At 42.1% G+C, this 25,073-nt stretch overlaps 1 protein-coding gene across 1 annotated transcript in view; it reads right to left on the minus strand.

The window, feature by feature from the left end:
* Positions 1 to 25,073, minus strand: part of mib1 (MIB E3 ubiquitin protein ligase 1) — a 265,770-nt gene that overhangs the window by 10,479 nt on the left and 230,218 nt on the right. Inside the window, exons 16-19 of the mRNA XM_070890910.1 lie at positions 6,223 to 6,404; positions 4,951 to 5,143; positions 3,807 to 3,885; positions 1,226 to 1,339 (exon numbers count right to left, since the gene is read on the minus strand). Of these exons, the coding sequence (XP_070747011.1) occupies positions 1,226 to 1,339; positions 3,807 to 3,885; positions 4,951 to 5,143; positions 6,223 to 6,404 (568 nt within the window). The remainder of the gene's footprint in view (positions 1 to 1,225; positions 1,340 to 3,806; positions 3,886 to 4,950; positions 5,144 to 6,222; positions 6,405 to 25,073) is intronic.

Below are 25,073 nucleotides of genomic sequence, written 5' to 3' on the forward strand. Positions count from 1 at the left end.
AAGAGCACAATTTTTACAGGGCGCGCACATAAGAGAACAGCCCAGACTATGATGATGTTAAGCAATCAATATTATTGAACATGTATTTACCTTTTATCAGGCTATTTGACAGCTACCCATGTAGTAGAAAATGACCTTAAATTGTGAGCAGTACATTGGAGTATGTAGTTACAATCCCCTTTAATGTACAGGACCTATTATGATTCAATCCTTATTAATAGTGTAGACACTACAGATACATTTTAAAATATTGTACGACAGCATATTTCTAAACGATTAGTGGCATCTAGTGGTTGTGATAGGGTGCTTCAAAAACTCTCTCAAATTACTTATCCACTATTCTAGGTGCAGAGTAGCACACACCAGGAGTATATATATATATCAGAATATTTTGGTGTAAAGGATAGCACACGTTACACAGCCTGCCCCATTTCCATCCATTAAAGGGCATACTATTCTCACATCCCATATTCTGATGGGCACACCTGGCATGCTGCGCCATACCATGGGCACAAAAAACAAAAAATTACCCCTCATCTTTAATACTTCTAACAACATAAATATTAGCAAAGCTAGACCACATTTTGCTATTCATCATGAGTAGACTTAAGACTCAACATGCAGCTATAAAATTACAACACAGAATCAAGGCTAAAGGAAGAGCGGAAGAAAAATCAGGCCAGGTTCCCATTCTTGATAACCAACACCAGACCCCTATAGAACATATACATTTGTGGGTGATGGATGAGTACAGTTTAAGCTCACTACAACTGAATAACCCATTGACAGTCACTATTTAGGCTCAATCATGAGCATCAAAACTACAACCTTCAGGAAAGAAGGCAAAACAATTTGTATTGTTATCAGACTCACATGGCACCCTTATCAAACAGGCACAAATCTACAGAAAAACTTATTTTTTTAAAACTCTTTCACTTGACCATATTGTGTATGCAAACAAGCCAATTCCAGTCTTGTATTCTTGTTACAAAACATGTTAATTTTGCTTTTCTAAATTGGATTGATTTTTTCACCTTTTAATAAAACTGTAACCAAGTTGATGTCATATATACATCAATACAGGATGCCACACCAGTGAAAACTGGATTAATTGTACACATTAAGACCCATGTATACATTAGGCTGAAATAAACAAACTCTAGATTTAAATGCAATGAAAATCATAAGAAAATAAAAAATGAATTATGGTTAAGAAGTCACTCACTAAGGTCATCACTGGGATCGTCCGTACCTTTCCCACCACAACACATGATAAAAGGCACCCTTCGCTCCACCACAGCCCGGCACTGTACACACTTTTTCATTAGGCTGGCACAATCTGAGAATATTTTAAAATAGCCATTTAACTACATATACTTTTCAAAAGAATTCTCATTGCTTGTACTATTGAAATCAAGTTTAGTTTCACTTGGTAAAGTACAGGGCATTGATCACGGGGAAAGAAAATTGCATAAGGTTGATCAAAGGATCATATTTAAAATTGATCGACTACAAATAAATACATTTCATAACTTTGACATTTCTGTTTATGTATTAAATGCTGTCTGCGTTCCTTGGCCGACAATGAAACAATTTAAAATTTTAAGCTTACTGAATTCAAAGGCAGACTTGCATTTATATAGCGCCTTTTCATGACTACCAGACGTCCCAAAGTGCTTTACAGCCAATGAAGTACTTTTTTGAAGTGTAGTCACTATTGTAATGTAGGAAACATGGCAGTCAATCTGCACACAGCAAGTTCCCACAAACAGCAATGTGATAATGACTTGATAATCTGTATTAGTGATGTTGATTGAATTTACATTTGTATTGATTTCAGTTGAATTTTCAGTAATCCCAAATGTATTACATATTGTACTTGTGTTTCAAGAGCATTTTCTAAAATATATTTATATGCTTCTGTCAATAAATAATAATGGTCTGCTAAAGGATTTTTTAATCAATAATAAATGTTTGTTACATTGACAGGGTCCGGAAATATCACTATGTTGACACCTGATCATAATGGGACACCTGATCATAAAAAAAAACTATGTGCATAATTTAAACTTTTGGTTATCATAAGGAGAATGACCAAAAACTAGATTTCAATTTACACAAAGCTAGATTTATGCATGCATGTATTTGATCTGCATAATTTTCTATTTCTGTTTATAAACTAAATACAATACAAATCTAGCTTGATATTTACAGACTGATTTGCAGAGCACTGGGTAGCACTATTGGTTGGAACACTGTTCTTACAGCACTGGGTTCAAATCCAGCATTGAATATCTTTCTGTTGGCTGTTTAATTCAAAATGTTGAACCCCTTGTATATAGCAGATACATTCTTGTTAAAATTTGAATATAAAAACATTTTTTTTTATAAAGACGAAGGGATGGAAATTCGTCTGTCGACCTGGCACTATACAATTAGCAGGATCCCCAATCTGGAGGCAGACCCGAAATTGGGCACTGTGACTCATTACATTTTATGCAAAAACAATTTGCGTCCACCGCACATCTGCAGGTAGATTGCACATTGATGATGATGATTGGTGGGCCACTTGCCTCTTCGGGATGTTCTCGCTAAGGTGCACAGCAATCTGAAAGGTCCCACGCAGGTCACTCACCAGCTTTAACATTTTATATACCGCAATGCAGAAATTTAAAAGAACTGCGTATTTAATAAAAAACAGGTTGTGCATAACAAAACGCAGCTTACAGGGAACATTGGTAGCGACCCAAAGTGAAGTCCCAATAGTGGAGTTGAAGCAGGCAATGGGTGGGGAGGGTGGCGATCGCAATAACTGTGGAGCCTGTTCCTCCTGGTTCCACAGAAAGGTTTATTTTAAATGTTGTTCTTTTTTTAAAAAAAAAATAGGAATTTATGAAAATATCTAAACATAGGGACAAAACGTATGATTTTAAAGTGGGTACTGAATTATTCTGTGTTGTCGGGTTCACATATCCCCAACAGTTTTTCTTCACCTGAAAACTATACATGTTTTTGCACCCATGTGTACTGTCCTCCAACAATTTAGGTATCAGTATTACAATTCTCAAAAAACAAAAGCTTAAGAGTTTATCCTTCTTCTCGAGTTGGTTAGGTTAGGGAGTTTGGGCAGAAGGGTTGTTGTCCCCTCTTGTGTTCATTTTATCAGAAAGTGCTGGGATTTCTGTTGCACCACAGTATGCCAATTCCATTTGGTTCATGCTTTTAATTACGGCTTGTCCTGTTTTTCTTGCCAATATCTGGTTGTTTCTTTACCCCTGGCTTGGGTTATGGGTAGTGGAGTTGGTTCTGGCCCTGGGATTCACAATGGTTAGGGTCAGGATTAGGACGAGGACGTATTTTAGCATTAGAGTTTCGGGTTAGGGTTAGGGTTCAGGACATGGTCTGGGGTGGTTAGGATTGGAGTGTTTTAGGGGAGGGGTATTTTAGGGTTAGAGTCTGGGTCCAGGCTGAGGGTGGTTAGGATGAGGACAAAGATTACGGTTTATTTTGGGGTTTGGAGGGTATTTTAAGGTTATGGTTTCAGGTTAGGTTTAAGAATTGGGTATGCACTCATGGAATATTTGTTCTTACATCATTCTGCTGGATGGCACTGAAATAATTGCATAAACATCTGCACATAACAGCTCTTTTAGTTAGATTATCACATCACAAACAGGTATTTGGCGAGTTAAAACTTAGTGAAAAGACAGAATATTCCAGCTATTGCTTAGTTTACATTCACAAAAATATGTAAATATTGGAAAATGTCAATTCACAGCACTGTGAATTAAACCCATTACACTCACTCTCACAGGCGCACATGTGACCACAAGGCTGAAAAAGCACTGCTGCCTTCTTATCGGAACATACCACGCATTCCTCAATCTGTGGGTAATCGAACACACTTCATGTTAGTCTGGAAATTAAGATTTAACTGGCAATTCATCCGCTGTGAATTAGCTCAAACTTTTGTAGTATATAATCTGATTGAAAGTTACAAGATTTTAATAGGGTTAATGTTTACATCAGAAAAAGGGAGCAAAATATTACAGTTCTTAAATAACTCATGTAACAACCTCATCATCTACTTATGCGATAAAAAAATAAAAGCACAATTAGCCGCAAAAGTATATACCTGTATATCTACTTAATGTAAATCAGATTCAGTAACAACAGATAATTCAAGCTGTGTAGCATGCTAACCCGCCAAGATGTGGGATCATTCCTGTATCCTCAATACAGGTGCAACATCCCGAATCTGGAACTCGAAAATCGGAATTGTCCAAAAACGGGACATTTTGCGCATAGCTGATGGAATCGTCCAGAATCCGAATTATTGACCGAAAACTAGACATTTTTGAGGCAAAATCCGAAATCCGGCACGGATTCAGTCAAGGATTCCGGATTTCAGACATGAAAATCAAGACTGAAATCCGTAATCCTAGACCTAATTCTTGCCGGATTTTGGGTTTTAACAAATTTCAGATCTTGCAGCTCAAAACCCGGCACGGATTCAGTCGAGGATTCCAGATTTCAGACTATTGAGTTTCTTGTCTGAAATTCGGAAAAACCCAAAAACCAGAACGGACTAGGTCCCAAGGATTCCGGACGTTGTACCTGTACTACCAAAATTCAACTTGATTCACATCAAGGGAAAGAAAGTATGGAGTGGGGCTGCAGTAGAGGGAGTGTGAGGAGAGAAAAAAAATCAAGTGTACAGAAAATGATGGACAGATATCAATCCACCCCTATGTACTATCCCCTCACCCCTCCCGCCACTAAGGTTGATTTCAAAGTAGCACTGGTGGGACTTCGTCGTTCTTGCCCTCTCAAATGTAGATAATGCAAGGAGATCTAATTGAGAAAGGAGTGGCAAGAAAAAGGACACGACCCTCAAGAGCCAAATGAGGTGAGTTAGACATACAGGAAAGATGCACTCATTTCCTTTACCTTTGTTCGAGACTGAACCTGGTCTTTACAGATTAGGCATTTTTTAACACGTGGTGAACAGAGAGAGCAAGTAGAAATGTGCCCACAAGGTCCAAACAAAGTGTCGCGTTTCATATCCGAACAAACCATGCACTCTTCCAAAGTCTCTGTGTCATTGTTAATCATAGAAGGACTACGCGATCCCACCTGTCCACTGAAATAAGAAAAACATTTAACTAACATTCCGATTATAATCGTCAGTGTTCCCTGCTGAGATAAAATATTAAAATCAAATCCGCAAATTCAAGTTATATCAAGCAATCCTTCAAAGCTTGCTCCCCCCACCTTCCTTAGACAGGGTATGGGATTTTCAAGGCCATATTTGCCCTCGGGTACTTTGCCAAGCAGTTATTTATGCGTGAACCTTGACATGCACACTTCCAGCAGGATAGTAATCAGAACTGGAAATGCTAGCTAATGTTCCACTCTCTAACTGCGGGGCACTAAGGGCAACTGTCGCACTTCTATTGCCTGCTGAGATTAGCAAATTCAGCACAGATCACACAGAGCAAAGTTGGGACCTTCCAAGTCTGCACAGCTCAGCTAGTCACTGCATCAATTCATTTAGCCCACTCCTTTTTAAAAAAAAATGTACACAATCACTATTTTCTTCCCTTGGTCTCTCCAAACATGCGGTTGAGATACCAGGAATTGCTACTGGTGTTAGGAACTAAAAAGCATTTGAAATGCTATCTGCATCCTGTGCTGTTATGGCATGAGGCATTGGTGCTCTTTCACAACATTTAAAAGAAAAAAACCCCCTGCATATTCCAAAACAACGTAATCTTCCCCCACATAATCTGCACAAGATTGTGACTTCGCTGTGCAGAGAATCACAGGCACAAACCTCTATCCTACAGGTACATAAATTCTTTGCGCCAAGGAGACGCCTTTATAGGTTTCATTATATGCAATAAAATATGTCCACAAAACCCAACAAATAAAATTTTATTACTGTACAAGGGCAACAATCTTGCAACATTTGTTGGTACAATGACGTTGTTATCTTGATTACTGAGTACTTAACCGAGCACCACCCAATATTTTTAATGGTTAGTCTGGTTCTCTAAACATACTATAAGCTTACCAATAACAAAAATTATGAAAAGATTAATGTTAATTTTTTTTTAAAAAGCTAAGCTTCACAAACATTTAAAATTACTACATAGTGAGTTGTCAAAATTAATTTATTTTGTGACTGCTACTATGCCGAACTAATATTGGTATACAAACCTGACTTTCTCTTTATGACATTTTGCCAGGACCTTACAGAGGTTTGGATCTGGGCACAGGTCAAGTGGTGACTGCCCTTTCTTGTTGCGAATAGCAAGATCTGCTCCATTTGCGGCTAGGAAGCAAGCAATAGAAGCAGCACTCTTTTTATCTGCTCCTTGCGTCCCAAGGCCCATAAGCAACTGAAAGAGAAGGAAAAAATCACAAGTTTTGACAAACATACCAATGTAATAAAAATGCTAAATATTTGGAAATTTTATTAAAAAAAATGTCGACCAAAAAAATATTTCCACTTATAACTTGCAGGATTATTATTTTAGAGTAAATCACATATATCTATTTTGTCTTGCATTACACATAAATTACAATAATTTCCGATAGCTTTAATTATGAACTCAATATAACAATCATCCCATATTTGAACAGCTATACCCCACCAAGTTATCATTTGATTAGTTTATAGGCTGCTGTGAAAGGAAATCTCCTCAAATTAAAATATAAGATATGGCATAACCTCCCACTTAAGTTTAAAAAAATTCAGTTGTGCATATAAAAATTTGATGTGGGTCCACTGAGCTATTAATTAATTTCTGTCTGAAATAATATACATATATATTTAACAGTGAGGCTGTTTCACCACCCAAGTAATTGTAAACTAAGATTGTTCACTACTGAAAGCTGTTAGAATAGCATTTCAGTATGATCTGTATACCCAACTTGAATAAGAAAATCTGCAATATAAAGCTATTCATATTACTATTCCTATCTCTGTGGGGAAAATGTTTTAATATACTCTTAGGAACTTAAAATTGCCTTACAAAAACTTTGCAAATATCACCTCTGGTGAAGAGGAAGTACAAAGGCAGCTTGTCCACTGAGTAGACTATCAAAATTACATCCTTCATCGCGTTAGATAAAACAAGAGATTATTCCACCAAAATGTCTTTCATTCGAAAGAAAATACTGGGCTTTAATTGTTAATAAATAAGGTAACTTTAAAAGGCATACTATAGGAAGAATAGCAGAAACAAAAAAGGCCCCAAGTTTCCACACGCGGCGAAAAAGGCGCACCTCAGAGCTGGGTTCCAAAAGGGGGCGTTACCAGCCACTTACGCCTGTTTTGCAAGTTTAGGCAGCGAAAACTTACTCCAAACTAACTTAAAATGGAGCAAGTTTATATTTTTGTACGCTCAGAAAAGTCTTGCCTACACTTAGAAATCAGGCGTTGGGATCGAGAGATGGGGGGGGGGGTGGGGAGAAGGGAAGTTTACAAACACTAAATGCTTCACTTTTACAAATAAAAAACCATCATCAATAATAAATGATAAATAAATCAATAAATCAAAAAAATAAAAAATAAAAAAATAATAAAATCAATCAATAAATAAAAAATTACGTTTCTACTCACCTACTGCAGCACCGGGAGCCCTCCAAAAGCTGCTGTGGCGGGGTCCCCCCAGTGTCTCTGTCTCTGTCAGTGTCTATGTGTTTCTGACAGCGAGGCGTGGGGGGGGGGGGGGGGGGAGAGGGGAGGAGGTGGAGGGGGAGGAGGGGGGAGGGAAGAGGAGGAGGAAGGGCTGAATGGTAGGGGGGGGGCGGGGTGGGTGGGGGGTGGAGCTGAACGGGAGGGCTGAACGGGAGGGGGAGGTCGGGAGTTGAATGGGAGGGAAGCCTGAGTCCCGATCTTCAATGTCCGGGGAGCCCATTTGGCCAGGGTTAGGAGCGGCATGCTTTGGACCCCTCCCACGCAGCGTCGCAGAGATTTGGGCTGCGAGGAGCTACTGCACATGCATGTACACTCTAGCGCACATGTGCAGAGTTCTGGCACTGTTTTCAGCGCTGGGACCTGGCTCCGCCCCTGACCCCTTGTGCTGCGCCACGCCGAGGCTGAAGATGTCCCGAGAGCTCGGAGAATTACAAGGTAAGTTTTCGTTGTCCTTTTTATTCCAGTAAGTTGCCGCACCTTATGGAGGTGCGCTGTTTTTACAGAGGGCGGAAACTTGGGTCCCTTAAGTGCATATCCAAGTACTTTTTAAATGTGACGAGGGTTTCTGCCTCTATGTTTCAGTGCGTTCCAGACCCCCACCACCCTCTGGATCAAAAAATGACTCCTATACTCCCCTCTAATTCTTTATCAATTGCTTTAAATTTATGCCCCCTGGTTATTGACCCCTCTGCTGAGGGAAATAGGTCATTTCTGTCCACTCTATCTAGGCACCTCAATGTTATACACCTTAGTTAAATATACCCCAGCCTCCTCTGTTCCAAAGAAAATAACCCCAGCCGATTCAATCTTTCTTCTTAGCTAAAATTCTCCAGTCCTGACAACATCTTTGTAAATCTCCTCTGTACCCTCTCTAGTGCAATCACATCTTTCCTGTAATGGGGTGACCAGAACCATAGGCAGTATTCTAGTTGTGGCCTAACTAGTGTTTTATATAGTTCAAACATAACTTCCCTGCTCTTATATTCCATGACTCGGCTAATAAAGGAAAGTATCTCATGCCTTCTTAACTATCTTATCTACCAGTCCTGTTTCATTCAGGGATCGGTGGACATGCACTGCAAGGTCCCTCCATTCCTTTACACTTCTCAGTATCCTACCATTTATTGTTTATTCCCTTGCCTGGTTAGTCCACCCCAAATGCATTACCTCACACATCTCCGGATTGAATTCCATTTGCCACTTTTCTGCACACCTGAGCATTGAAATTTTCCTGCAGTCTGCAGCTTTCTTCCTCGCTATCAACCACAGGGCCAATTTTTGTATCATCTCCAAACTTCTTAATCATGCCCCCAATGTTTCCTCTAATATTTTTTTTGTGCGCGGTCCCTTTAACTGGCTGCACGGCCCATTCAAATTTTCCCACATGCACGGTTTCCTTCAGTAAAAAGCCAGTGAATGGCCTATGTGGAACCTCCAGACCACTGCACGGCCATGCAGCTTAGCGGGAACATTGCATGCCCCCTACATTGAAGTCTAAATCATTGATATATACCACAAAAAGCAAGGGACCTAGTACTGAGCCCAGCGGAACCTCACTGGAAACAGCCTTCCAATCATAAAAACACCCGACCATTACCCTTTGCTTTCTGCCACTGAGCCAATTATTTTACTTAGGATTACATAGGATATATGACACAAACAGGCCATTCGGCACAACCAGCCCATACCGGCATTTAGAAACATAGAAATGTACAGCGCAGAAGGAGGCCATTTCGATCCATCATGTCCGTGCCGACTGACAAAGAGCCACATGGCATCTCGGTCAGCAGCCGTGAAGGATATATATAAACCTATGAACAATGAACAATGAACAATGGCAGAAAGGTAAGGAGCACCCAGCCCAACCAGTCTGCCCCACACAACTGCGACACCCCTTACACCAAAACATTCTACGCTCAGGCCAATTGGGGAAAAAAAATCTGGGAAAATTCCTCTCCGGCCCATCCAGGCGATCGAAACTAGTCCAGATCACTCTGGCCTTATTCGATTCCCTGCAGTACTTACCATTGTATCTGCGCCAGCCAACAAGAGGTTATCCAGTCTAATCCCAGGTTACGGCACTTCAAGTGGCTGTATGGCTGTCATTATAGCGATGCTCAGCTTCTGTCTGAGGGTTCCGGAGGGGTTCATGAGCCAGGTGGCGAGGCCGTAACCTTTGTCTCCCAGCATCCAGCTCTGGCCTTGTGGCTATGCTCGAACAGGTATGAGACACTGCTCTCACGCAAGACGAAAGCATCATGGATGGTCCCTGGAGACTGGGCATTTACTGCCATGATGTGCTGAGTATGGTCGCAGACGATCTGTACGTTCAGGGAGTGGAATCCCTTTCGGTAAACCTCTGGATCCTCTAAAGGTGGTCGCAGGGCGATGTGCGTACAGTCAATGGCAGCCTGAACCTTGGGGAAGCCAGCATTTCGTCCAAAACCTATAGCCCTCTCATTCTGTGCCTCCTTGGTCATTGGGAACTTTATAAAGTCCATCCTGTGTGCGTACAGTGCAGTAGTCACCTGGCGAATGCAGTGAACTGCGAGATGGAGCAGATATCCCCTGCTGATGCCTGAAAGTAGCCGGAGGCATAGAAGGCAAGTGCTGCAGTTACCTTCACCTCAACGGGCAGTGCAGTCCTGTTGCCACTGATAAGCTGCAGGTCTGCCTTTAGGGGCTGGCATATCTCTGTGACAATCTCTTTTCGGAAGCGCAGCCTTCTAACGCACTGTGCCTCAGACAGCTGCAGGTATGAGCGCTGTTCCCTGTAAACTTGAGGGACAAGGCCTCCTCCCCATACATCTGCGAGTTCTTCGATTAAGCTCAAAATGCTCTTGAATAAGCCTTCTTCCAGCTTGACGCTGCATAGAAAAAGCAGCCAGGTATAATGGCAGAGATAGCATAGCCCCCATTCTTTTACATGTCCTTAAATATCCTTAAAAACAAACTATAAAATCACAAAGCTCACTGTGTGAAACATAGCCGTCCCTCCAAATCCTTTTATGCGTGTGCACCCTGGGTCCGACTTGATAAGACTTGATTTTTTTCAGGCGTGTTTTTGGACGGGCGGTAAAAATGGCGATATCAGTGAATTTTCCACCCCCGGCGATAGCACATTGACGCCGATTGACGTCATAAAAACGGCAACAAAAAAAAAAACAGGCAGGCGATAATTTTTAGCACCGTCGTAAATCCGCTGCCTAATTTTCCGTCCGGGCGCTAAATTTTGTGCGACTCGTTTAGCACCAAAAAAATTATTTTTCCACTTCGCCATGGTGAGAAAAACGGATGCAAACCGTCCAAATTCTTAGCCCCAATTCTTTTGTAATAAAGACTAACCTACCATTTGCTTTCCTAATTGCTTGCTGTACCTGCATGTTAACTTTCTGCGATTTGATACAAGGATACCCAGGTCTCCCTGAATACTAACATTCCCCAATCTCACCATGTAAAAAAAAAAAAAATCTGCTTTTCTATTTTTCCTACCAAAGTGGATAACTTCACATTATATTCCATCTGTCACGGTCTTGCCCACTCACTTAACCTGTATCACTTTGCAGCCTCCTCACAGTTTACTTTCCCACTTAGCTTTGTATAGTTAGCAAACTTAGATACATTACATTCATTGAAATCATTAACATAGATTGTAAACAGCTGAAGCCCAAGCCCACAATTCCAGTGTTAGCTACCCAAATGTGCAGTGAATTTCCAGCAAACGCTTCTGTTCTTTTCTTCACAGTCAACTCAAAAGTCCTTCAAGGAACTATCCATGGCTCTTATTCTCAGTTACTCGCAACTCCTTGATGAATCATCCACAGGCACATGGTCAACTTTCACATTTACACTGATGACACTGAGCTCCATCTCTCTCAACCCCATCTGACTCTGTTGTCAGACTGATTGTCCAACATTTATTCTCAATTAAGTCATTATGTCCTCTGGCTCAACATTGGAAAAATTGAAGCCATTATCTTTGGCCCCCGTCACAAACTCTACCCCTCTAAACTGGGCCAGTGTCAATGTTTGTGTTCTGCTTAACTCGGAGCTGAGTTCCAGACCTCAGTCCTTCCAATCAAAATGCCTGCTGATTTCCATCTCTGCAACTTTTGGCGACAAAACCCTTACATGCCTTTGTTAGCTCCAGATTCAACTACAACACTCTTTTTGCTGGCCTCCCATCCTCCATAACACTAACTTGTCCAATGTCACATGTATTCTTGTCCATGTGAAGTCCCGCTTGCCCATCACCCATACTCGCTGACCTGGGTCCCCAAACCCAGCCCATTAAATTTAAAATCCTCATTTAAATCTTTAAATCCCTACACTGCTTCACCCCTCCCCTATTTTTGCAATTTGATCAGCCACTTATATCTCTCTAAACACTCCATTCTTGTGACTCCAGCCTATTACGTATCACCCTCCCTTTGCCCACCATTGGTGGCAAAGCCTGGGTCCACCTTTGAAAATCTTCTCAAAACCTATCTCTGATTAAGTTTTTGATCACACCTCTTAGTTTCTGCCTTTTTCGCTTGGCAGCCATTTTCATTACATCTATCTGAAGTGCCTCAAGACCACTGTGTTATTGAAGCTGTATAAATGGAGGGTGCTGTTGTTTGCAGTGCAATAGGTGTTGCATTTGAATTCACCTACAAAATGCACACAGAACAGATGGCAATATGGTAGTGCCGCACCAGCTTGATGTCACCTGCCATTGAGTACAAGTAGAAGCAGCCTCCAACTGAAGTTTTTACACTTCAGAACCATTCCCGATTCTTTCTACTTGTGTTAGTCACAAAAGTTATCTTCCACAGGTGAGCTTGTTCTTCCCATAATCAGAAATCTGATGCAATATGTAAAGTAGCTAGGATGCAGTATGCACAGGACAACCAATCAACACTTTCATTGATGCTGGATAGGAGGCAGGAATTCCACCATGAAAGGTTAAATGGAAATAAATCAAATGAGCTTCTTTGAATGCTCCTCAGAACTTGAGAAAAGTACTTTTTCAAGAAAGGAAGTCACATAGTGCAAGAACAGCGTTGTCCAAGACATCAGCCACTAGCGGCTAATTGAGAATCCAAATGTGGCTAATTACATTTCTAATTAATAAATCGCAATAGCCACAATTGCAAAACACGCAAATGTGTGCTTCAAACTTTTTCTGCACTTGTCGGTAAAATTGCAAGATGAAAACCAGAGTGATTGTGTGTTTTTTGATTGTTGAGTGCTTTACTTAAAGAATGGTGGTAGATGTATGTTAAGTAAATATACACTTGAAGCACATTTATTGCAAGAGTGTAAGGAGTTTTCTACTAAAATGTGACTAATCAGCAAGTTCTATTGGACAGCACTAGCACTGTTCCCAGGCTTCACAGCAACACAAAAACGATTTGAAAAACAGATTCTGGCTTTGAAGGTTCTTCTGTGGGACAGAGGTATTCTGCCACACATTGCCCACCATGATATTCACAGCCTATAAGCACAAAGACCCAAGCATGGAAATATGTGATGTTTTATGAATATTATAAATGTACATTGTTTGTGTTTTAAGCCATTGTTGTATGCTGATGACAGCTGGTTTAAAACAAGCGGTAATTGCCTCTGTGGTACATTCACACATAACAACCTTGCAATCAAAATATTAATACACTGTTACCTTCAAAAGGTTAACTGCTGTGGTGCTAGTTGGGGGGAAAAAAATCAAGCATCTGACCTCACCTGACTGATTCATGGCGTGCTGAATGTTATGTGGATGATTTGTAGGCAAATAATGACCACAGCAACCAGCATGCATGCCTACATTTTAATATTTAAATACCAATGAAAAGGCTCCTGTGCCAAATTATGACTTCTGCCAAAATCTGCTTTAAAAAAATACTTGAGTCCTGGGAAATGGCTTCTTAAAACAAAGTAGGTTTTTGCGAATTAATTTGTGTTTCGTTTTGTTGGGTAGTCCTCCATTTTTGCACGTTGAGGAGCCTACAAGGGAACAGGCTATCCTAGATTGGGTATTGTACAATGGGAAGGGCTTAATTAACAGTCTTATTGTGCGGGGTCCTTTAGGGAAGAGTGACCATAACATGATCGAATTCTTTATTAAGTTTCCCTGTTGGATTTCTTCATTTTGGCGTAGCCTAACCCGGGGTGGAGCCTTGATTGGTGCCAAAAAGATCGGGCTGCCATGGTAACCAGGGACACACTGCCACCTGCATACAGCCACCTCCCAACACATTAAAAGAATTGAAAAAACAGTCTCTCTTTCTCTTTCTCTTTCTTGTCTGTCTCTCTCTCTTTCTCTTTTTCTCTTTCCCTCTCTCTTTCATGGGACCGGACCGGACTGTGTGTGTGAACCGGGGACACAGAATGGAACCGGACAGCCTTCCTGTGTGTATGGGGACCGGGACAGCCTTCGGGTGCTATTGGAGGTAAGTTGCTGCTATGTGTTTTTCAATTCTTTCAGTGTGTCCGGGCATCTGCTGCACCGCTTTCCTTACCTACACCGATTTCCTTAACTCTAGGGAAGGTTTTTCAGGACAGGCCACATACACTGGCCTAATCAAAACTGGAGTAACTCTCAGCTGGCCAAACTTCCCTAAATGGCCAGAAGTGGCGTAGGTGGCTGGTTACACCCACTTTGGTTGAAAAAAAAACTGACTTAAAAAATTCGTAACAAACTCAGTTACGCTGGTGCAAATTGATTGGGGAAACTGCAGATTTTTAAGTTAGGCCAGAAAAAGCAGCCTGCTCCAAAAAGAACGGCGCAAATACTGGAATAAATTTAGCCCATTCTTCTAAACTCTAGCGAATACAGGCCTAGTCGACCCAATCTCTCCTCATAAGACAGTCCTGCCATCCCAGGAATCAGTCTGGTCAACCTTTGCTGCACTCCCTCGATGGCAAGTATATCCTTTCTTAGGTAAGGAGTCCAAAACTGCACGCAATAATCCAGGTGTAGTCTCACAAAGGTCCTGTATAACTGTAGTACGATATCCTTGCTCTTGTACTTAAATCCTCTCGCAATGAAGGCCAACATACCATTTGCCTTCCTAACTGCTTGCTGCACCTGCATGTTTGCTTTCAATGACTGGTGTACACGGACATCCAGATCTCTTTGTACATTGATATTTCCCAAGCTATCACCATTTAAATAATACTCTGTCTTTATGTTTTTCCTACCAAAGTGGATACTGCATCTGTCATGTGTTTGCCCACTCACTCAACCTATTTAAATCGCCTTGCAGCGTCTTTGCATCCTCTTCATAACTCACAATCCCACCTAGTTTTGTGTCATCAGCAAACTTAGAAATGTTACATTTGGTTCTCTCATTCAAATCATTTATATATGCCCAAGCACTGATCCCTGTGGTACCTGACTAGTCACTGCCCGCCACCCTGGAATCGAACCTTTAATTCCTACTTTCTGTTTCCTGTCAGTTAACCAATTTTCAATCTATGCCAGTGTATTATCCTCAATCCTATGTGCTTTCATTTTGCACACTAACCTCTTATGTGGGACTTTATCAGAGGCCTTCTGAAAACCCAAATACATTACATCCACTGGTTCTTCCTTATCTATTCCATCAGTTACATCCTCAAAAAAACTACAGTAGGTTTGTCAAATACGATTTTCCTTTCATAAATCCATGTTGATTTTGTTTAATCCAGTTGATATTGTCCAAGTGTGCCGTTATCACATCCTTTGTAATAGACTCTTAGCATTTTCCCTGCTACTGATGTTAGGCTAACTGATCTGTAGTTCCATGTTTTCTCTCTCCCTCCTTTTTTAAATAGTGGGGTTACATTTACCATCCTCCAATCTGCAGGAGCTGTTCCATAATCTGTAGAATTTTGCAAGATGACAACCAATGCATCCACTATTTCTATGGCTACCTCTTTTAGTACTCTGGGATGCAGATTATCAGGCCCTGAGGATTTATCGGCTTTCAGTCCCATTAGTTTCTTCAGCACTATTTTCTTACTAATAATAATTTCCTTTAATTCCTCTTGCTCACTTGCCCCTTGGTTCCCTAGCATTTCTGGGACGTTATTTGTGTCCCCTTCCGTGAAGACAGAACTGAAGTATTTATTTAATTGTTCTGCCATTTCCTTGTTCCCCATTATAAATTCTCCCGTTTCTGACTGTAAAGGACCTACATTTGTCTTCACTAATCTTTTTCTTTTTACGTACTTGTAGAAACTTTTGCAGTCAGTTTTTATGTTCCTTGCAAGTTTACTCTCGTACTCTCTTTTTCCCCTCTTAATCAATCTCATGTCCTTTTTTGCTTAATTCTAAACTGCTCCCAATCCTCAGGCTTGCTACTTTTTCTGGCAACTTTGTATGACTCCTCTTTGGATCTAATATTATCCTTAATTTATTTTGTTAGCCATGGTTGGGCCTATTTTCCTTTTGTGTTTTTACACAGGAAAGGAATGTATAACTTGCAATTCATGCATTTGTTCCTTAAATGTTAGCCATGCCTATCCACCGTCATGCCTTTTAATGAATCTTCCCAATCTATCATAGCCAATTCATTCCTCAAACCTTCGTTGTTTCCTTTGTTTAGATTTAGGATCCTAGTTTTGGACACTAGTTTTATTATTTTTTTGGCGTACTTGGGCTGCAAAAAATAGGGCGTAACTCTTCAAGTATGCCAAAAAATGCTTCGCGGAAAATTGAGCCCAATGAAGGGATCTTATTGAAACGTATAAAATTCTGATGGGGTTGGACATACTGGATGCGGGGAGGAAGTTTCCCCTGGTTGGGAAGTCTCGAAAAAGAGGTCATAGTCTCAGGATTCGGGGTAGGAAATTTAGGATTGAGATGGAGAAATTTCTTCACTCAGAGGGTGATGAACCTGTGGAATTCTCTACCACAGAGGCTATGGAGGCCAAGTCACTGAATATATTTAAGGAGAGATAGATAGATTTCTAGACACAAAAGGCATCAAGGAGTATGCGGAGAAAGTGGGAATTTGGTGTTGAGATACAGAATCAGCCAGGATCATATTGAATGGCAGTGCAGGCTCGAAGGGCCGAATGGCCTACTACCGCTCCTATTTTCTATATGGTGGCTTTTAAAATGAGAATAACTTGCATTTATAGTGTCTTTAACGTCGTAAAACATCCCAAGGCACTTCACAGCAGCTTAAATCAGACAAATAAAAATTGACACCGAGCTAAAGGAGGAGACATTAGGACAGATGACCAAAACCTTGGTTGAAGAGGTAGGTTTTAAGTAGCATTTTGAAGAGAGGCAAGGAGGCGGACAGGTTTGTGGAGGGAACTCCAGAACTTGGGGCCTGTACAGCTGAAGGCATGACCACCAATGATGGGGCAAAGGAACTCAGGAACACATACTTTTCATTCTGTGTAATATCTTTTGCCTGATTACAACTAAAAGACAAAGCAAAAGAAGAAACCATTTTTTGTCACACAAATGGAGAAGAGAATTTCAAGACTAGGTTAAGTGTAGAGTTAAGCCTCCTGCATTTTCCTCAGGTTTTATTGAGAAATGTAATCCTTTTTTAGATTGACAAGAGGACAAAAATGTACTCTTGGCATAGAGTTTTGAAAGCGGGGAGTGTTCCAGTAGTGTCAAAAAAACAGCCCAATTGAAATGGGAACAAATTCTTTGCTCACTAATTAGGCAATTTAAAATTTCAGATAAATTCAGCTCATCCCTATCCTGCACTAAGTCCCACTCACCCATCACCAACTTCCGCCGCCGACCCCTCCACCCCACCCCCCCCAAACCCCTCCCCACAACCCAACCACCCCCCCAACCCCCCTCCCCACAACCCAACCCCCCCCACACCCCCCCAACCCAACCCCCCCCACCCCACAACCCAACCCCCCCCACAATACCCACCCCCCCACAACCCAACCCCCCCCAACAACCCAACCCCCCCCCACAAAACCCAACGCCCCCCACCCCAACCCAACCCCCCCCCCACCAACAACCAACCCCCCCCCAACAACCCAACCCCCCCCACAAAACCCAACGCCCCCTCCCCCACAAAACCCAATGCCCCCCGCACACAACCCAACGCCAACCCCGACAACACAACGCCCCCCCCACAAAACCCAACGCCCCCCCCCCCCACAAAACCCAACGCCCCCTCCCCACAACCCAACGCCGCCCACCCCCCCACAACCCAATCCCCGCCCCCCATGCTTGCTGGCATACACTGGCTCCCAGTCCCCAATGCCTCAAACTTAATATTCTCAGCCTGTCTTTAAATCCTTTCACGCCCTCATCCCTCCCTATCTCTGCAACCTGCTCTAGCCATGCAACCCTCCGAGATATCTTTGTTTCTTCAACTCTGGCCTCTTGTGGAGCCCAAAGTGTCTTCAGCTGTCTCGGCTTGAAACTCAAACTCCCTCCATAAACCTCCCCGATTTACCACCTTCCTCTCTTCCCTTAAAGCGTTCCTTAAAGCCCAAGTCTTTGACCGAGCTTTTAGTCACCCCTCTCCTTTTTTGGCTCAGTGTTGATGCTTGTCTGATTACACTTCTGTGAAGCACCTTGGAATGTTGTTCTACATTAAAGGTGCAATATAAATGCAAGTTGTTGATCCGTTAGTTATTTAAATCTGAATATTTTTTCTTCTTAAGATAACTGTTGATCTAACTTATTTTTAACGTTTGATGCAGCACTTACAATCTGTTGACGGAACAGTACGTTGTGGAACCAACCAGGGTGCAGGCTACCTTAGATCTGGTGAAGTGTAATGAGACAGGATTAATAAATTATCTCATAGTAAAGGATCTTCTAGGAAAGAGTGACCATAGCATGGTTAAATTTCAAATTCAGTTGGAGGGTGAGACATGTTTGACAAATTTGCTAGAGTTCTTTGAGGATGTAACGAGCAGGGTGGTTAAAGGTGAACCAGAAGATGTAATGTATTTAGATTTCCAGAATGCATTCGATAAGGTGCCACATAAAAGGTTATTGCACAAGACAAGAGCTCACGGGGTTGGGGGTAATATATTAGCATGGATAGATGATCAGCTAACTAACAGAACACAGAGAGTTGGGATAAATGGGTCATTTTCCAGCTGGCAAATGGTAACTAGTGGAGTGCCACAGGGATCGGTGCTGGGACCTCAAGTATTTATAATCTATATTAATGACTTAGATGAAGGACCGAGTGTAACGTAGCCACGTTTGCTGATGATACAAGGATTGGTGGAAAAGCAAGTTGTGAGAAGGACACAAATAATCTGCAAAGGAATATAGACAGGCTAAGTGAGTGGGCAAAAATTTGGCAGATGGAGTATAATGCGAGAAAGTGTGAGGTTATCTACTTTGGCAGGAAAAATAAAAAAGCAAATTACTATTTAACTGGAGAGATTACAAAATGCTGCAGTACAGAAGGACCTGGGGGTCCTTGTGCATGAAACAGATACACTGCTTTGAGTACTGTTGAGGGGGATGACTCATCAGGGGAGGGCAGCAGCAGCAGGGGCAGGGAGGTGTTGCTACAGTTGTACAGGGCATTGGTGAGGCCACACCTGGAGTATTGTGTACAGTTTTGGTCTCCTAACCTGAGGAAGGACATTCTTGCTATTGGGGGAGTGCAGCGAAGGTTCACCAGACTGATTCCCGGGATGGCGGGACTGACCTATCAAGAAAGACTGGATCGACTGGGCTTGTATTCACTGGAGTTCAGAAGAATGAGAGGGGACCTCATAGAAACATTTAAAATTCTGACGGGGTTAGACAGGTTAGATGCAGGAAGAATGTTCCCAATGTTGGGAAAGTCCAGAACCAGAGGTCACAGTCGAAGGATAAGGGGTAAGCCATTTAGGACCGAGATGCGGAGGGGAACTTCTTCACCCAGAGAGTGGTGAACCTGTGGAATTCTCTACCACAGAAAGTTGTTGAGGCTAATTCACTAAATATATTCAAAAAGGAGTTAGATGAGGTCCTTACTACTAGGGGGATCAAGGGGTATGGCGAGAAAGCAGGAATGGGGTACTGAAGTTGAATGTTCAGCCATGAACTCATTGAATGGCGGTGCAGGCTAGAAGGGCCGAATGGCCTACTCCTGCACCTATTTTCTATGTTTCTAAGTTCATGGCACAGTGGTGGGCTCTGTTGCACAGGAGGGCAGGAAAAAGAGTGGGAGAGCGATAGTGATAGGGGATTCAATTGTAAGGGGAATAGATAGGCGTTTCTGCGGCCGCAACAGAGACTCCAGGATGGTATGTTGCCTCCCTGGTGCAAGGGTCAAGGATGTCTCGGAGCGGGTGCAGGACATTCTAAAAAGGGAGGGAGAACAGCTAGTTGTCGTGGTGCACATTGGTACCAACGACATAGGTAAACAAAGGGATGAGGTCCTACGAGACGAATTTAAGGAGCTAGGAGCTAAATTAAAAAGTAGGAATCTCGGGATTGCTACCAGTGCCACGTGCTAGTCAGAGTAGGAATTGCAAGATAGCGCAGATGAATACGTGGCTTGAGCAGTGGTGCAGCAGGGAGGGATTCAAATTCCTGGGGCATTGGAACAGATTCTGAGGGAGGTGGGACCAGTACAGACCGGACGGTCTGCACCTGGGCAGGACCGGAACCAATGTCCTCGGGGGGAGTGTTTGCTAGTGCTGTTGGGGAGGAGTTAAACTAATATGGCAGGGGGATGGGAACCAATGCAGGGAGACAGAGGGAAACAAAAAGGAGACAAAAGCAAAAGATAGAAGGGAGATGAGTAAAAGTGGAGGGCAGAGAAACCCAAGGCAAAAAACAAAAAGGGCCACTGAATATAAAGGGGCTGCAGGAGGGGTCAAAACTAAAAGCCATGGTTTAAAAACTAGGATTAAAACACTCTACCTAAATGCACGCAGCATTCGAAATAAAGTAAATGAGTTGACGGCACAAATCATTACAAATGGGTATGATTTGGTGGCCATTACAGAAACGTGGTTGCAGGGTGGCCAAGACTGGGAATTAAACATATAGTGTATCTGACGATTCGGAAAGATAGACAAGAAGGGAAAGGAGGTGGGGTAGCTCTGTTAATAAAGGATGATAGCAGGGCAGTTGTGAGAGACGATATTGGCGCGAATGAATAAAATGTTGAATCGGTGTGGGTGAAGATTAGAGATAGTAAGGGGAAAAAGTCACTGGTGGGCGTAGTTTATAGGCCCCTAAATAATAACTTCACGGTGGGGCGGGCAATAATCAAGGGAATAATGGAGGCATGTGAAAAAGGAATGGCAGTAGTCATGGGGGATTTTAACCTACATATCGATTGGTCAACTCAAATCGCAAGGGGTAGCCTGGAGGAGGAATTCATAGAATGCATATGGGATTGTTTCTTAGAACAGTATGTAACAGAACCTACAAGGGCGCAAGCTAACTTAGATCTGGTCCTGTGTAATGAGACAGGAAAAATAAACGATCTCCTAGTAAAAGATCCTCTCGGAATGAGTGATCACAGTATGGTTGAATATGTAATACAGATTGAGGGTGAGGAAGTTGTGTCAGAAACGAGCGTACTATGCTTAAACAAAGGGGACTACAGTGGGATGAGGGCAGAGTTGTCTAAAGTAGACTGTAAACACAGACTAAACAGTGGCACAATTGAGGAACAGTGGAGGACTTTTAAGGAGCTCTTTCATAGCGCGCAAAAAAAACATATTCCAGTGAAAAAGAAGGGCGGTAAGAGAAGGGATAACCAGCCGTGGATAACCAAGGAAATAAAAGAGAATATCAAATCAAAGACCAATGCGTATAAGGTGGCCAAGGTTAGTGGGAAACTAGAGGATTGGGAAAATGTTAAACAACAGCAAAGAATGACTAAAAAAGCAATAAAGAAAGGAAAGATAGATTACGAAGGTAAACTTGCACAAAACATAAAAACAGACAGCAAAAGCTTTTACAGATATATAAAATGGAAAAGAGTGACTAAAGTAAATGTTGGTCCCTTTGAAGATGAGAAGGGGGATTTAATAATGGGAAATGTGGAAATGGCTGAGACCATAAACAATTATTTTGCTTCGGTCTTCACAGTGGAAGACACAAAAACCATGCCAAAAATTGCTGGTCACAGGAATGTAGGAAGGGAGGACCTGGAGACAATCACTATCACTAGGGGGTTAGTGCTGGACAGGCTAATGGGACTCAAGGTAGACAAGTTCCCTGGTCCTGATGAAATGCATCCCAGGGTATTAAAAGAGATGGCAGAAGTTATAGCAGATGCATTCGTTATAATCTACCAAATTTCTCTGGACTCTGGGGAGGTACCAGCGGATTGGAAAGCAGCTAATGTAACGCCTCTGTTTAAAAAAGGGGGCAGACAAAAGGCAGGTAACTATAGGCCGGTTAGTTTAACATCTGTAGTGGGGAAAATGCTTGAAACTATCATTATGGAAGAAATAGTGGGACATCTAGATAGGAATAGTGCAATCAAGCAGACGCAGCATGGATTCATGAAGGGGAAATCATGTTTAACTAATTTACTGCAATTCCTTGAGGATATAACGAGCATGGTGGATAGAGGTGTACCAATGGATGTGGTGTATTTAGTTTTCCAAAAGGCATTTGATAAAGTGCCACACAAAAGGTTACTGCAGAAGATAGAGGTACGCGGAGTCAGAGGAAATATATTAGCATGGATAGAGAAAGCAGAGAGTCGGGATAAATGGTTCCTTTTCGGGTTGGAAATCGGTGGTTAGTGGAGTGCCACAGGGATCGGTGCTTGGACCACAACTGTTTACAATATATATAGATGACCTGGAAGAGGGGACAGAGTGTAGTGTAACAAAATTTGCAGATGACACAAAGATTAGTGGGAAAGCGGGTTGTGTAGAGGACACAGAGAGGCTGCAAAGAGATTTGGATAGGTTAAGCGAATGGGCTAAGGTTTGGCAGATGGAATACAATGTCGGAAAGTGTGAGGTCATCCACCTTGGGGAAAAAAAAACAGTAAAAGGGAATATTATTTGAATGGGGAGAAATTACAACATGCTGAGGTGCAGAGGGACCTGGGGGTCCTTGTGCATGAAACTCTTTTTGGTCCTTGTGCATGAATCCCAAAAAGTTAGTTTGCAGGTGCAGCAGGTAATTAGGAAGGCGAATGGAATATTGGCCTTCATTGCGAGAGGGATGGAGTACAAAAGCAGGGAGGTCCTGCTGCAACTGTATAGGGTATTGGTAAGGCCGCACCTGGAGTACTGCGTGCAGTTTTGGTCACCTTACTTAAGGAAGGATATACTGGCTTTGGAGGGGGTACAGAGACGATTCACTCGGCTGATTCCGGAGATGAGGGGGGTTACCTTATGATGATAGATTGAGTAGACTGGGTCTTTACTCGTTGGAATTCAGAAGGATGAGGGGTGATCTTATAGAAACATTTAAAATAATGAAAGGGATAGACAAAATGGAGGCAGAGAGGTTGTTTCCACTGGTCGGGGAGACTAGAACTAGGGGGCACAGCCTCAAAATACGGGGGAGCCAATTTAAAACCGAGTTGAGAAGGAATTTCTTCTCCCAGAGAGTTGTGAATCTGTGAAATTCTCTGCCCAAGGAAGCAGTTGAGGCTAGCTCATTGAATGTATTCAAATCACAGATAGATAGATTTTTAACCAATAAGGGAATTAAGGGTTATGGGGAGCGGGCGGGTAAGTGGAGCTGAGTCCACGGCCATTTCAGCCATGATCTTGTTGAATGGCGGAGCAGGCTCGAGGGGCTAGATGGCCTACTCCTGTTCCTAATTCTTATGTAACACAAAACGTTAGTATGCAGGTACAGCAAGTAATCAGGAAGGCAAATAAAATGTTGGCCTTTATTGCAAGGGGGATAGAGTATAAAAGCAGGGAAGTTCTGCTACAACTGTTCAGGGTATTGGTGAGACCACACCTAGAGTATTACGTACAGTTTTAGTCTCCTTATTTAAGGAGGGATATACTTGCATTGGAGGCAGTTCAGAGAGGTTCACGAGGTTGATTCTGGAGATGAAGGGATTGACTTATGAAGGTTGAGCCTATACTCATTGGAGTTTAGAAGAATGAGAGGTGATCTTATTGACACATATATGATATTGAAGGGACTCGACAAGAGAGGATGTTTCCATTCGTGGGGGAATCTCGAATTAGGGGGCATAGTTAAAGACTAAGGGGTTGCCCATTTAGAACCGAGATGAGGAGAAATTTCTTCTCTCAGAGGATCTTAAATCTGTGGAATTCTCTACCCCACAGAGCTGCGGAGGCTGGGTCATTGAATATATTTAAGGTGGAGATATACACAGATTTTTGAACGATAAGGGAGTGAAGGGTTATGGGGAGCAGGCAGGGAAATGAAGCTGAGCGCAAGATCAGATCAGCCATGATCTTATTAAATGGCGGAGCAGGTTCGAGGGGCCAACTGGCCTACTCCTGCTCCTATTTCTTTTGTTCTTATGTTATGAATGTTTTGCGAGCTTCAGAGCTCTTGAAAAGTTAGTTCATTTTCAGTTGTTATAGATGCAAAAGAAATATCAGAGAAATTGAGACAGTGTTTCTTTAAGATGTCATAAGAAAAAAACCTGTAAACATAAAAAATCAAGAATAAAAATGTAAAGTTGCAATCTATATTAATGACTTGGATGAAGGGACTGAGTGTAATACAGCCAAGTTTGCTGATGATACAAAGATGGGTGGGAAAACCTTTTAAGTAATAACTGTCTGCAGAAAACTGAATTCAGTATTAAGATGTAAGATTTTCTTTAAACATATGTAATCTTGGCAACTGACTCCGAAGAATGCTTCTGCTAATGATGTAATAGGATAGAAAGTCGCTGACTTTGCGACCAGGTTTTTGGCGATACTTCACCATGTTTGGCGAAAACCCGGTCGATGGGAAATTTGGTGACATTTTGCAGTGACGCTTTCCACGTACCGTTGGAGAGAGGAGCGCCGCCGTGCAAGACCCAAAATAGCGCTTTTGCCCAAAATTTGGCTCTCTCTGCACCTGTATTCTGCAGCCTCAGAATACAGGCTGGGAAAAACCTGTCGTAGCAGCCTTACCAGCAGCAGTAAGTTTGAAGACCCGCAAAAAGCTAAGTTAAAGTTTTTAATTTTTTACTTATTTTTCAACGATTCAATAGATATGTGATTTTTTGTTTTTTGTTTTTAACAATTTATTTTTGTGTTTTTCTGCCCTCCCAAGGCCCAACTCGCAGCAGTATCAGCTTCGGACTAAAGTTGGCGAGGATTGCGATTTGCGCCGCGAATCCTCGGTGCAATGCCGATTTTTACCGCCATGCAAATTGAATTTCCGGCTTGATAGCGATGCGATAACGCTGATTTTGGTGAAAAAATTACCGTTTTCGCTGAGAACCGAATTTCTAGCCCAATGTGTTCACCAGTAAGTATATTGCAC

This window comes from Pristiophorus japonicus, chromosome 1, assembly GCF_044704955.1.
Source record: "Pristiophorus japonicus isolate sPriJap1 chromosome 1, sPriJap1.hap1, whole genome shotgun sequence".
NCBI classification, from domain to species: Eukaryota; Metazoa; Chordata; class Chondrichthyes; family Pristiophoridae; genus Pristiophorus; species Pristiophorus japonicus.